General features: G+C 35.9%; 1 protein-coding gene across 1 annotated transcript; it reads left to right on the forward strand.

The window, feature by feature from the left end:
- The first annotated feature begins 1,907 nt into the window (after positions 1–1,907).
- OR8I2 (olfactory receptor family 8 subfamily I member 2) lies at positions 1,908–14,130 on the forward strand. The gene is made up of 3 exons (XM_020904515.2): positions 1,908–8,045; positions 9,760–9,811; positions 12,446–14,130. The coding sequence occupies exons 2-3, from the start codon at positions 9,797–9,799 to the stop codon at positions 13,403–13,405; spliced, it is 975 nt and encodes a 324-aa protein (XP_020760174.2). The 5' UTR covers positions 1,908–8,045; positions 9,760–9,796; the 3' UTR covers positions 13,406–14,130.
- The last annotated feature ends 473 nt before the right edge of the window (positions 14,131–14,603 follow it).

The raw sequence follows: 14,603 nt of genomic DNA on the forward strand, positions 1-14,603 counted from the left end.
AAAAAATGACTTTAGCCAAAACCTGTTTGTCTGGTATGTCAACAGATAGTTTTATCTCTATTTTCTTTATTAGTTTTACTTTGAATATAAAGCAAACTTTTAGAGAACGCCTATGGTATACAGCATAGCTTTCACATGTTTTCTTATTTAATTCTCATAACTATGTCTTGAGGAAGGGTTATAAATGAAGCTGAGAGATCTGAAACCACAACTTAATGTGGTAAAAAAGTGTCTAGTCACCTTTTTATACATCTTGTGCTTTGGTAACATAGACATAATCAAAGGTATTCTGTAGCATGGTTTGTAGGAATTGAATTGTTACTAATAACTTACATGACACTAATGTTATTAAATAGCTTACTTTACACCACATTGATAATAAGGCATAGAGATCCAAGCTCATTCATTCTTCATTCAATACCAAGAAGCATTACTTCCAAAGCATGGATTTTGGAACATCATTTTCATTAATTTTTAGTGAAAATATATTCAACTGTTAATTGGATGTGAAACATGTTCTATATTTATTTCTTTTGTTGGAACTCACAAAGCATAGTTACATACTATGCATTACTAAAGGTTCTGCAGTAAAGAAAACCTTTCTTAAAAATTATTTAATCAAGTATTTCCCTAATATATTAGATATCAAAACCTTGCTTTTTAAAATTTATTTTTTTATTGATGGATAATTGCTTTATAAGAACCTTGATTTTTATGTTCTTTGAGTTATATGATAAAAAACTAAAATAAAATAATGATCTGACTATTCCTAGATAATTATACCTGAGTAAAAATTCAGATTTGGGATGAAATATGCCAAAAGCATATGCATTATACTTGAAATTAGATTTGAGACTTTTTGACTGTCAGGATTAAAAAATATTGAAAGTTTTCTATCTTAATTTTAAAAATCTGATATGGGCAAATTCAAGTCATTGGATAATAAAATGGGAAATCAGAGGATGAAATAATAAATATCTATTGGAGGAGCAAAGAATGACTTCCTGCAGTGAATGAGTTTTAACAAGTAAGATATGTTAAGATAGACAATTTTTAAATTTGTTTCTTTCTATATCCTAGGCACTCATAATTGCCATTTTCCATTTTTATGGATAATCATTAATTTTATTAGATGATATTATATACATGCATATGTATATGCATATATATTCTATTCATTTGTTTTTTTAATTGTTTAACATGTTTTTTGTCTAGGTGAAAAAAGTTGTTATACAGAATAATTTTGCTAGATGTCTCAAGAATTTACCTGCTAAATATTGATTTTTTTTGCTCTTTGTTAACAGATGTACTTTCTTAAAATATGAGATTCTTGTCTATGTATGGAATTTGGACTACACTGTTATCTAAGATCTATCTCCTGAATTTTCTTTGTTAAAGACTCCTCTTAGGGCCCTTCATGAGGACTTTAATTTCTATAGAGGTTCTTTTATGATGCATAATGCCAGGTTACATGCACTGGTGACACTTTGTACCAAGTAAAGTTTTATATCTGGTAAACTTTTCATACTTGAAAGAATTAGATTATTATAGATTATTATAGATTACTATTATTATTATTATTGAGGCTTCCCTAGTTGCTTAGACAGTAAATAATCTGCCTACGATGCAGGAGACCCAGGTTCCATCCCTGGGTCAGGAGCATCCTCTGGAGAAAGCAATGTCAACACAGTCCAGTGCTCCTGCTTGCAGAACTCCATGAACAGAGGAGCCTGGCAAGTCCACAAACAGCTGAACAAGACTGAGTGCCTAATACTTCGCTTTCACTTTCAGGTTATTAATGTTAACTAAAACCATGCAGCTTTCTAAAGCTACTAGCAAATGGAATTCGTATATTCAAGTTGTTCCTTTGCTTACTTTCTTTCTTCTCTCACCCTCTGCAGATCAGTCTTAGAGGAGTCACATAAATGGCTGACAGCAGTGTCAGTGGGATAACTGAATTCATCCTCCTGGGACTGACTGATAACCCTGAACTGAATACAGTCCTATTTGTGCTGTTTCTCTTGATCTACCTCATTACTGTCCTGGGAAATGTCTGGATTATCGCCATCATCCTGGTTAGTGATCAACTCCACTCTCCCAAGTACCTTTTCCTTAGCCAGTTGGCTTTCCTGGATTTCTGCTAGTCCTCAGTCTTCATTCCTAAGCTGTTGGTGAGCTACGTAGCAGGACAGAAAGCTATCTCCTGCAGCGGTTGCCTCCTTCAATACTCCTTCGTCAGCTTGTTCCTGACCACGGAATGCTTCCTCTTGGCTGCCGCGGCCTATGATCGGTACCTTGCCATGTGCCGCCCTCTTCACTATAAAGGTCTCATGACACCCACCTTCTGCACCCACCTGGTCACTGCCTCCTATCTACTGGGTTGTGCTAACTCACTCACCCACCTGTCTGGTTTGCTCAGTCTGTCCTTCTGTGGGCACAATGTCATTAACCGCTATTTCTGTGATATCCCTCTGCTTTTCCAACTTGCCTTTTCTGACACCCATTACAAATGAGGTTCTATTTACTGTCCTCTGTGGAAGCACATCAGTGGCCACCTTTCTGACTGTGGCTAGTTCCTCTCTGGAAATCCTTCTCACGGTCCTGAAGACACGGTCTTTGAGAGGCAGATACAAAGCCTTCTCTTCATGTGCCTCCAACCTAACGGTAGTGAGTCTCTTCTATGGAACAGTGATTTTTACTTATTTGGGAACCAGCTCTAGCTACCCACAGGAGAAAGCCAAAATCTTGTCTGTGTTCTATACTCTTTTGCTGCCAATACTAAATCTTCTGATATACAGTGTAAGGCACACAGAAGCCAAAGAAGCAATGAAAAGAATTATCAAGAGAAAAATATTTGCTCAGTGACTATGATTTTCATGCAGAAACTTTTAAAAATATTAGTTGATGCTACATATGGGTACATGATTAAATATGTGTGAGAATTTTGGAGAAAAGAAGGATGATATTTTAAATTAGCATATGCACAAAGATATTTTTCATTGGCGTTTGGAAATAGATGCCCATACGTTACATTACATTTTATGTGTGTGCATATACAAAGGAAGAAACTTTTTCTTTTACTTTCTCAGGTTTATTAATTAAAGGAATGTGGATTAAATTGACAAAAGGTAGATTAAATGGGAGAATAGATTAATGGGAGATTAGATTAATGGGAGAATAGATGAGGTTTATTCTTATGTATATAAAAGTACAGAAAAAATTTACTTGTTCAATAATTTGACAACAGAAGAAAGGGAGAGTGAGAAATGGCTTCTGTGAGAAAAACAAATGATCTTCTAAGGGAAGACATGGCAGATGAGAAATTTTGGGGCATCATTTGTGTATGATAGAGGCAGGTGGCCTTCTCAGTCTTTTCCTGGCAGACAGAGCAGCCCTAAAGAGAGGGGGTTTATGCAGCCTCACTCTCAGAAGTTCTGCCTTCAGTCAGATAAAGGAAGCTCTGAGAAGTCTCTCTAAGTTGAATCCAAAATGTCTCCAGTATGAAATAATTTCATGCCAGTGTACACTTTGGATTCCTTCAATTCCCAAATTATTATTTTGAATATCTTCTAACTTCTTATGTAAGAAACTGACACCATCTTCTATAGGCTGTTTAGTTATAAAACATGATTTTCAACTTTTATTGAATAATAATGAACCAGTAGATGGTAATCACACAAACACCCACACATACATGCTTCTATACAAAGCACCCCCCCCCAAAAAAAAATCAGTTACAGAGAGTGGTTTCAATTTTCCTTCTTTTTTAAACTCTAGAAGAACTAATCCATTTTATAGTTGAGGAAACAAAGAGTTAAAAGCTTGACCAAGATTTAAAAAAATCAAGATTTCAGAGGTAGAATTCAAGTACACATATGTTCAAATATTAGTATATAGTCCTCCTACCATTTTACATAAACAAATAGAATTTCCTACATGTATTTTGTAATTCCATATCGACCTACAGAAGAAACTAACACAACATTGTAAATAGATTATACTCCAATAAAAAATGTAAAAAATGTATAAAAATAAACAACAAAAAATCATAATGAGTGTGAAAGTCAAACAGTGGAGGAAACAGTTCAATCAATGTGGGTATATGGTTGTAATAGATTATTATGAAGCATTTATATTAAGGACAGGAGATAGATACTGATTGACTGTGTGCTTAGTCGCTCAGTCACGTCTGACTCTTTGCGACCCAGGGGACTGTAGACCGCCATACCCCTCTGTCCTTGGGGATTCTCCAGGCAGGAATACTGGAGCAGGTTGCCATGCCCTCCTCCAGGGGACCTTCCCAACCCAGGGATGAAACTCACGTTGCCCACATTGCAGGCAGATTAGTTACCATCTGAGTCACCAGGGAACTGACTGAATACATCAACAGCCACTCAGGTATTGATTGAGTACCTGGTAAAATCTCAATATCATGCAGAGCATTTTACATATTTAATTTAATTTTCACAAACATGTAAGGTGGGTGCTACTATTGTCACTTTGCAGACAAGGAACTGTGAATCAAAGTGGTAAGAAACGCCTACATGGCCATAAAGTGAGCAAATGGTTTTTCTGAACACAAACTCAGAATTATGTTTCCAAGTTCTAAACATTTTCAACTAAAGCATAGAGTCTTCATTTATAAAATTATGATCAGAAGAACTTGAAAACTTAGAACATTAAACATTTGTTATATATTCTTAAGGAAAAAATATAAATGCACACATGAAAATGAAATGCAAAGGAAAATAAAATATCCTGGATTCCAAACGTCCAACTCTCATAAAAGATAACAGGTGTCCTTGGAAAAGTGGTTGTTTTCCCAGGAAAATATAAAATAAACATGGAGTACCTTGTGCTGCCAGGGTAAAAGAAGTAAAAATAAAGAGAAAATGACAAACATGTACAAATAATCATGCACACAGGAACAATGATGCTTCCACTAACAAAGCTAGAACAATTTGAATAACAAAATAAGTGATGACAGTGTTAGATAATAACCTCAAAGGACAAAACACTTATAAACAAGTACATACTGGTATAAATAAATGCATAAGAATAACTCTCCCTTAGAGGATATTTTCCATTAAAATATGTTGAAAGAATATGGGAAATGGAAATTTACTGTGAAAGCACAACCATGATAATCAGCAGATGTAGCTTATTGATGGATTCCAAAAAGTATAAATGAAATAACTTTACATAGTCTGTTTTTTACATATATATGAATCTATATAAAATACATAGTAAATTATATTAATTTAAGTAAGAATGTTACTATTGCATATATATATAATTGCATATAAATATTAATTTATGTAAATTACAGAGGAAGGAATCATATTTTTACAGTAAAGCATTCGGGCAGACTCTACCTTAACTACGTGACCAAGTTTAATATTACTAGAAATATTTATCAATGTAATGTATCCTCTGATAATGTGAACAAGGCATGTATATGGGCCTTTGGTACTTTTTCCCATAATGAATAATTTCAAGTTAGTCATTAGAAAAAAACAGGAAATATTTATCAATGTAATGTATCCTCTGATAATGTGAACAAGGCATGTATATGGGCCTTTGGTACTTTTTCCCATTATGAATAATTTCAAGTTAGTCACTAGAAAAAAACAGGCTAACATAAATTGAGAGACATTCTTCAAAATACTTGACCAATTTCTTTAAAAAGAATCAAGGTCATGAACAAAAAGCAAAGAAAAGGAGGCAATCACTATCAGAAAACTAAAGAGATAAGACATTAACTGTGTTGCCAAAAAATAAAAAAACCAAAACCAGCCTCTCTGCTAATATCAAGAAGAAATATGGTGACAGAGTTTTGGAGGAGTAGAAAGGAGTAGCTATATTACTTTGCCTGTCAAAGGGGAACCACAGCAAACTAAAGCTTCCAGAACTGCACCCCCTTCCTCAGAAGTTGGAAGAGGTCTTATAGTTGCAGGATGGAAAGTGGGGCTAAAGATAAGGATCAGGGTTGATGTGGTCTTGCATTCTTCTCCTTTTCCTGGAGGCAGCAAGATCTTTAGGGTGATTCCAGGATCTCAGGTGATTCCAGGACAGGTTCGATGTTTCTTGAGGTCATCATCCTGTGATACTCTTTCTGGAATGAGGAATGCCCCCAGAGGAAAGGAAGGTTAGAGAGTGCTGTCTTGGAGGGGTATAGTTAGAGGGTAAACATTTTCAGAGTGCAATTAAGCAAGAAAGAAAGGAAGAATAAACATCTGTAGGTTAAATGGGTGGAGAGGACAAAAGCTGAATAAAGACTAACATAATGGGGTGCCTCCATTAGTGTCTGCTAGAGCAAGTGCAGCATGCTATTCTGACTCGGATCTTGGAACAGGAAAAAAGAAATTAGTGTAAACACTGGTAAAATTAAGTAAACTCTTTATTTCTTCTTTATGCTAATAATTATGCTATAATCATGTAAGCTGTTAGCTTTCCTGAACAAGGTAAGTCTACAAATATCTAATAAAAAGTTAAAAATATAGCTGATTGACAGCCAGAGTCCAAACTGGGTTTATTTTCTTGCTATAGTTGTGCTAAATCATATCTGACTCTTTGCAACCCCATGGACTGCAGCATGCCAAAGCTCCTGTCATTCACTATTGCTCAAATTCATGTCCGTTGAGACAGTAATGCTATCTAACCATCTCATCCTCTGCCACCCACTTCTCCTGTTGCCTTCAGTCTTTCCCAGCATCAGGGTCTTTTCTAATGAGTCAGCTCCTCACATCAGGTGGCCAAAGTTTGGAGCTTCAGCATCAGTCCTTCCAATGAATACTCAGGGTTGATTTCCTTTAGGATTGACTGGTTTGATCTCCTTGCAGTCCGAGGGACTCTTTTAAGAGTCTTCTCCAACACCACAATTTGAAAGCATCAATTCTTTAGCGCTCAGCCTTCTTTGTTGGCTAACTCTCACATGGTGTAACTCATGTTCTAACTCTTAGTCCCTACATGGCTAATGGAAAAGACACAGCTTTGATGTTATGGATCTTTGTCAGCAAGTGATGTCTCTGCTTTCTAATACACTGTCTAGGTTTGTCACAGCTTTTCTTCCAAGGAGCAAGCGTTTTTCAGTTTCATAGCTGCAGTCACTGCCTGCAGTGATTTTGGAGCCCAAGAAAATAAAATCTGTCAATGCTTCCACTTTTCCCCCTTCTATTTTCCATGAAGTGGTGGGACTAGATGTCATGTTCTTCATTTTATTTGTTTGTTTGTTTTAATGTTGAGTTTCAAGCCAGCTTTTTCACTCTCTTATAAATGGGTTTATAAGAAATATAAACTTAATTGAACAAGAATATAATACATAGTAAAGAACCTTCTTGCTGAGGTAGAAGACATGAGCCATGGGTTCCATCCTGGGTTGGGAAGATCCCCTGGAGGAGGGCACAGGAACCAACTCCAGTATTCTTGCCTGGAGAATCCCCATGGACAGAGGAGCCTGGTGAGATGCAGTCTATAGGGTTGCAAAGGTTTGGTCATGACTGAAGTGACTTAGCATGCTCGCACATGTTCACCCTATAGCTTGGTCCAACAACGTCCCTAAACCATTTATACAATGGTAACCACAATATCTTTAGCTCATCAAATGTCAGAATATTGAAAAACTGAGACAAATTTTGAATTTTTAAGGAGGCAACCAACTCTAAGGGATGCAAAAGTGAGATGATTTTATTCTCATCTTTGTATTCCTACATAAAGCACAATATCTGTTATTTAATAGTTGCTCAATAAAGATATGTTGAAAAAAGTAAGATAATGGATGGAAATTTGATATTTACAGCCCAATTTTTTGAAAGTTTAGGTTTTTCAGGACACATACTAGAGTGGGGGAACTATAGTACAATTTCTTTCTTCCTAATATCTTAATATGCTGACCACCTTTAACTGATATGGTCCATGTATAATAGATTTTATTTCTCTTTTTAAATCTCTAGTGTAACAAGTAGAATTAGAGATTCATTTTTTTTTTCTTCCCCAGTGAAAAATCTGTCATGTTTCATCATTGTAATACTAAATCCCTTCTAAAGGTAAGTAAAAAAATAAAATATTATGATACCAATTGAAAAGTAACTTAATTAGGCAAATCTGTAAGATCCTTCTAAGCTAGTATTTGGAAAGAATCCATGGACCTGAGACACTTAAAAATTTTCCCTTTTCTCATGCATCCAACCTGGGCTGGTGATCTGTTTCACCATAGATAATATACATGTTTTGGTGCTGTTCTCTTGAAACATCCCACCCTCACCTTCTCCCACAGAGTCCAAAAGTCTGTTCGGGCCTGGTGCACTGGGAAGACCCAGAGGGATGGGGTGGAGAGGGAGGTGGGGGGGGGGATTGGGATGGGGAACACATGTAAATCCATGGCTGATTCATGTCAATGTATGACAAAAACCACTGCAATATTGTAATTAGCCTTCAACTAATAAAAATAAATGAAAAAAAATTTCGCTTTTGTGGGCCATTCAGAGATTTACTAACCTAGAATCTTTATAGAGTGTATCTTACCAAGATGCTTAGAAAATAAAGAAACTATAATAATATAATTAAATTTTTTCAAAGTACTGACCATTTCACTGAGCATCAAACTCAGAGCACAAACTCTAATTTTACTTAAGATTTTGTGTTTATTTTTCTAGATGGAGTACTTATTCTCAGCCAGTTATTTTGTGTACATACCATGGAGCAAGTCAATTAAAAATCACTAAATGCCTGCATTAAAAAAAAATAAAAGCATACAAGATTTATTAACATAGATGTTAACATGATTTCAATGTTAAATCAGTAGATAGGAAGACTTACTTCTCTTTGCTGGGAGAGTTACCTGGGAAGCTTAGAAAGGGGCAGTAGTTAGCTGATATTTTCTAATATTATGAATCTCATATATATTTCATATTTTAGAAAAGCTGTTATATATATTTTATATAATATGAATAATATAAAATATATATAACAATTTATAACAGAAAATATAAAATGTATATAATAAAAACAAATGCAATATTTAATAATTTAAATGTATAATATAAAATAAATATAATTTTGAAAACTGTATTAAATTGCATTTTTCAGTATGCCTATGGACATTTAAACAAATACACACAAATAAGGACTATTTGTTTCCAAACATTTTCACTGCAGATGCATCCCATACAAATTAAAAATAAACCTTGGGGTACAATTAAAATACAAATCTCAAGAGATAAAAGGTGCTAATTGACCAGTTTCTTTATGATATATATTTGTGAATTTAAAAAGAGATTTTGGTATAAAAAGACAGTTTAAGACTAGATTTTTGAAGATAATTCTTTGTCATGAGACTGTTTTATAAAAACCCTGAGAACAAAAATAATTCTGAATAAAATCTAAATTTGAACTAAAAAATAGATTTGAATTATTGAGAAGGTACATGCAAATAAACAATCGCTCTGCTAATTTGGCTCTTATGTCATCCTGCCATTGGAAGGTGATATATGTATTTTCCATAATTGTCATCAAAACCACCACCATTTTCCCCACCAACTCCTAATATCATAAAGGGTCCATTATATTAGAAATAGAGCTCTGTGATAACAAACACAGCAGCAGCAAAAACAGCAACAGATCCAAGTTATCTTACTTGGAATTCATACAGTTCAGAATTATAGTGAGACAAATATAGTTATGTGCCAAAAATTATGATGAATTTTGCAAGTATTAAGTAATGTTTTGTCTTCCTATTGTCTGATCATAAACCTGAAAAAGGTGGAAGTGTCCTGAATGAAAAGAGAGTTTCCTTTTGATGACTAAATCCCAGGTAAGTCTAATTTTACCATCCTCTTCTTTTAATTATTGTGTAGTTATGTGTGATTCTCACATTGACACAATTTTTATTTTTATACACCTGCGCCTTCCAGTATGCTTTAAGAAAAGCGCCTTTAATGACAGCCAAGACAAAATGTCTTCATTGACTAAATGCTAAATAAAGGAATGAATGGATAAATAAATAGGAGCACTGTGAACGTGAGAGATACTAAGGGATTAGGTGTACTTTATATAACATAAGATTCCTTCGGGCTACTCAAGCAGAGTGCTGTAAGTCTGAAATAAACCACATTAATATCATACCAGTTTCAGTTTTACTTATTTATCACATGCTTATGTCAATATAACTAGGAAAATAAGTTCTTTAATTTTTAGTGAAATCACTTTATATTTTAATTTTCTGTTTTAAATATAACAAATCATATTCTTTTACCATTTGTAGGCTTCTTCGCATCACATTATTGAGTTGAATCCTGCTATTGGCAATGAATTAGTTATTGCCTGATGTTGTAGATAACCAAGTGCTTCATGCTGGCAATAAACCTGGTTCTAACCAGAGAGACAAAACAATTTGGCTGCATCATAGACTATGATCCCCATTTAGAAATGTTCACTGGTAGAAAGAAAGGGTATGTGATAGAAAAAAAAAGTAGAGAGGATTTTAGCATTAACATATAAAATAAACACGGAGAAGGCAATGGAGAGGGAAATGGCAACCTACTCCAGTATTCTTTCCTGGAGAATCCCAGGGACGGGGTAGCCTGTGGGCTGCCATCTAGGGGGTCACACGGAGTCGGACATGACTGAAGCAACTTAGCAGCAGCATAAAATAAACAAGATGTTTGTTTCCTTTTATATTAACATATAAGCCCCCTACATATGAAGGAGTTCTATTCCTAGAGCACATTGGTAAGTCCAATTTGTTCATTAAGTCCAACAAAGTCAGCCTAGGTATCCAGATAACACAGTCAGCTATATAATTTTTTCCTGTAGTCGGTTTATAATAATTTTTGCACAGCTAATGCATAAAAAACAAACACAAAAGAGGAAGGAAAGTTTTAAATCTTACAGTACAGTACTTTGAAAAGTGCAGTACTGCAGAACAACAGCTGGCATACAGGGGCTGGCACTGAGTGGGCAGGCAAGAAAAGTTACCGAGTGCAGAGCAGAGAGGAGCTAGGAGATGGCAGAGCTGAAAATCCACAGCGATAGTAACAGGGCAAGCTGCGATGTCACTCAGGCCTGGCGCCGATGCACAGGTTTTTGTTCCTTGCCGGATTCAGTTCTATCAATGAATGCCCTCTTCAAAAATCGATGCAGAGATGTCTGAGTTGTAGCTCTTTTATTCTTCTCCTAGAGACAGGCTAGCAACGGGTTGCATTCTGAACGGCTGCTGCAGCTTTCGTGCACCATTCTACATTCGGGTCCTGTGCCTCAAAAACCTAACAGTGTCTCCTCAAATATATCAAATCCGCTTGCCATTTCCTGATTCTCTTCTGAGCAGTACCAGCTTCATCCCTGCTGCTCTTATGCTTGCTTATGCCCAACCTGCACTTGGAATAAAGATCCTGAACTACTGTACTCCGCGTAGCAATTTCTACATTGTTGTAAATTACACAAAAGCACAACAGATTGTAGAGGACGGACAACGCTCGCCAGACATGTGAGCTGACATGTGATTAACATGGAAACGCACATTTACATCTTTGAAAGTTCACAACTTGGGAGTTTGTATTAGGGGACTTAAATACATACATCTATACATACATATATATATATATATATATAGAGAGAGAGAGTGTGTGTGTGTGTATGCGTGTATACATATATATATGAGAGAGAGAGAGTGTGTGTGTGTTAGTCACTCAGTCGTGTCCAAATCTTTGTGACCCATGGACTCTAGCTCACCAGGGTCCTCTGTCTATGGGATTCTCCAGGCAAGAATGCTGGAGTGAGTTGCCATGCCCTTCTCCATTTTATATATATACACATTATATATAATGTCTCACTATATGTAAATATATGCATATGTTTATATATACAATTTTGTAAAATATATATTTTATAAAGTATATACATATATATTTGCAAAATTTAGCAAGTTTTATTGAGTCCAAGGAACTATTAGATATGCCCATAGAAGATCACATCAAGCACCTAAAACAACCCTGTAAAGTACTTATTGGCTGTTGAAATCTTATGACTGCCACAAAAGGTAGCATTACATGTCAAAATTTAAATTTCCAGCTGAGTTTCATGTTTTCTAAGAATAATATATAATCAATTACAGTATGTAAGTTTCTAAGCATATGAACTAGGTCCCAGTAATAGACAAGGGAAGAGGATGGTTTATCTGTAGAGAAATTTCTCTACAAAGCAATCCAGATAGATTTGGGTTTTTTTTTAAAGTGCAATCAATTCCAATGAATGTGAACTTAGAATTTTGATTATTGTTTGTTAGTTCTATTTTTTAAAAAATTAAAATCATGCACAAATTCTCAATTAACTTGAAGTCATTTAATATTTGCTTCCCATCTGTTACTCTCTCATTATGGGAGTCTAGGTTAGTGCCGCTTATCATTCCTTTGGACTTGAATTTCTTCTAACTTTTCCTATCATTTTTCAGCAGAGAAGTCAAGGATCTGAGTGGACAGAAATGGCTGGGAACAACTTCACAGAGGTGACATTCTTCATCCTCTCTGGATTTGAAAATCACCCTGAACTACAAATCAGCCTCTTCTTGATGTTTCTTTTTATTTATCTCTTCACTGTTTTGGGGAACCTTGGACTAATTCTGTTAATCAGAATCGACTGTCAGCTCCACACACCTATGTACTTTTTCCTTAGCAATTTAGCATCCATTGATGTATTTTATTCCACTACTGTAACACCCAAGGCACTGGTAAATCTCCAGTCAATCCGGAAAACCATCTCCTTTGTTGGCTGCTTTGTTCAGATGTACTTTTTTGTGGGTTTAGTGTGTAGTGAGTGCTTTCTTCTGGGGTCCATGGCCTATGACCGCTATGTAGCTATCTGCAATCCCTTACTGTATTCTGTGGTCATGTCCCAGAAGGTGTGCAGGGGGTTGGGAGTCATGCCTTATATGATCGGCTTCACCAATTCTCTGGTCTCCATCTGTGTGATCAGCAGATTGGCATTCTGTGATGTCAGCATCAATCATTTTTTCTGTGACACCACAGCTCTTCTGGCCCTGTCCTGCGTGGATGCATTCAACACAGAAATGGTGATCTTTGTTTTAGCTGGCTTCACCCTTCTTAGCTCTCTCTTCATCATCACAGTCACCTACATGGCCATCATCTCAGCCATCCTGCAGATCCGGTCTGCAGCAGGCAGACAGAAAGCCTTTTCAACCTGTGTGTCCCACATCATGGGGGTGACCATCTTCTATGGGTCCCTGATTTTCACGTATCTGCAGCCTGAGAACACATCCTCCTTGACCCAGGCACAGGTGGCATCTGTATTCTACACCATTGTTATTCCCATGCTGAATCCGCTTATCTATAGTTTGAGGAACAAAGATGTAAAAAATGCTCTTCTGAAAGCATTTCAAAAACTGTTTCCATGACAAATCTGTGCATGTTGCAATTAAAGCAAACCTGGAGTGTTTCAGGCATTCAATGGCTCAAAAATTTCGGAACTAGTGGAGTAACCCCCAAAAGAATAAGACAAAATAAATGGTAACAGAGTCATGAAATGCAGGAGGTGAATTATCATTTTATTTGTTGATATGGAATACTGGATCATCATGTAAGGGGTTCATTTCAGTACATAAATTATTCAGACTTAGACATGCCCAGATTTGTAAAACATCTGAATGGTGACTAAATCCCACCCTGATGTGATTATGCCATCACACTGCAAAATGTTGAAATCCTATTAAATTGATTTTTCATAAGTTTTGACATGCTGGTTTCTCCACTATCAACAAGTTGAGAGTAGAAAATTGGTAGATTAAGAAATTAACAAAGATCAAACACAAAGAACAAATATTAAAAGCAGCAAGGGAGAAACAACAAATAACACACAAAGGGATTCCCATAAGGATAACAGCTGATCTATCAATAGCAACCCTTCAGGCCAGAAGGGAATGGCGGGACATACATAGAGTAATCAAGGAGAATAACCTAAAACCTAGATTACTGTACCCAGTAAGGATCTCATTCAGATATGAAGGAGAACTCAAAAGCTTTACAGACAAGCAAAAGCTGAGAGAATTCAGCACCACCAAACCAGCTCTTCAACAAATGCTAACGGATCTTCTCTAGACAAGAAACACAGAAAGGTTGTATAAACGCGAACCCCAAACAACAAAGTAAATGGCAACGGTACCATACCTGTCAATAATTACCTTAAATGTAAATGGGTTGAATGCCCCAATCAAAAGACAAAGGCTGGCTGAATGGATACAAAAAAAAAAGACCCCTATATATGCTGTCTACAAGAGATCTACCTCAAAACAAGGGACACATACAGACTAAAAGTGAAGGGCTGGAAAAAAGTATTTCACGCAAATGGAGACCAAAAGAAAGCAGGAGTCACAATACTCATCTCAGATAAAATAGACTTTCAAATAAAGGCTGTGAAAAAAGACAAAGAAGGACACTACATAATGACAAAGGATCAATCCTAAGAAGATACAACAATTATAAATATATATGCACCCAACATAGGGGCACCGCAATATATAAGGCAAACGCTAATGAGTATGAAAGAGGAAATTAATAGTAACACAATAATAGTGGGAGACTTTAATACCCCACTCA

The sequence above is a fragment of the Odocoileus virginianus genome, chromosome 10, assembly GCF_023699985.2.
Source record: "Odocoileus virginianus isolate 20LAN1187 ecotype Illinois chromosome 10, Ovbor_1.2, whole genome shotgun sequence".
Lineage (NCBI taxonomy): Eukaryota > Metazoa > Chordata > Mammalia > Artiodactyla > Cervidae > Odocoileus > Odocoileus virginianus.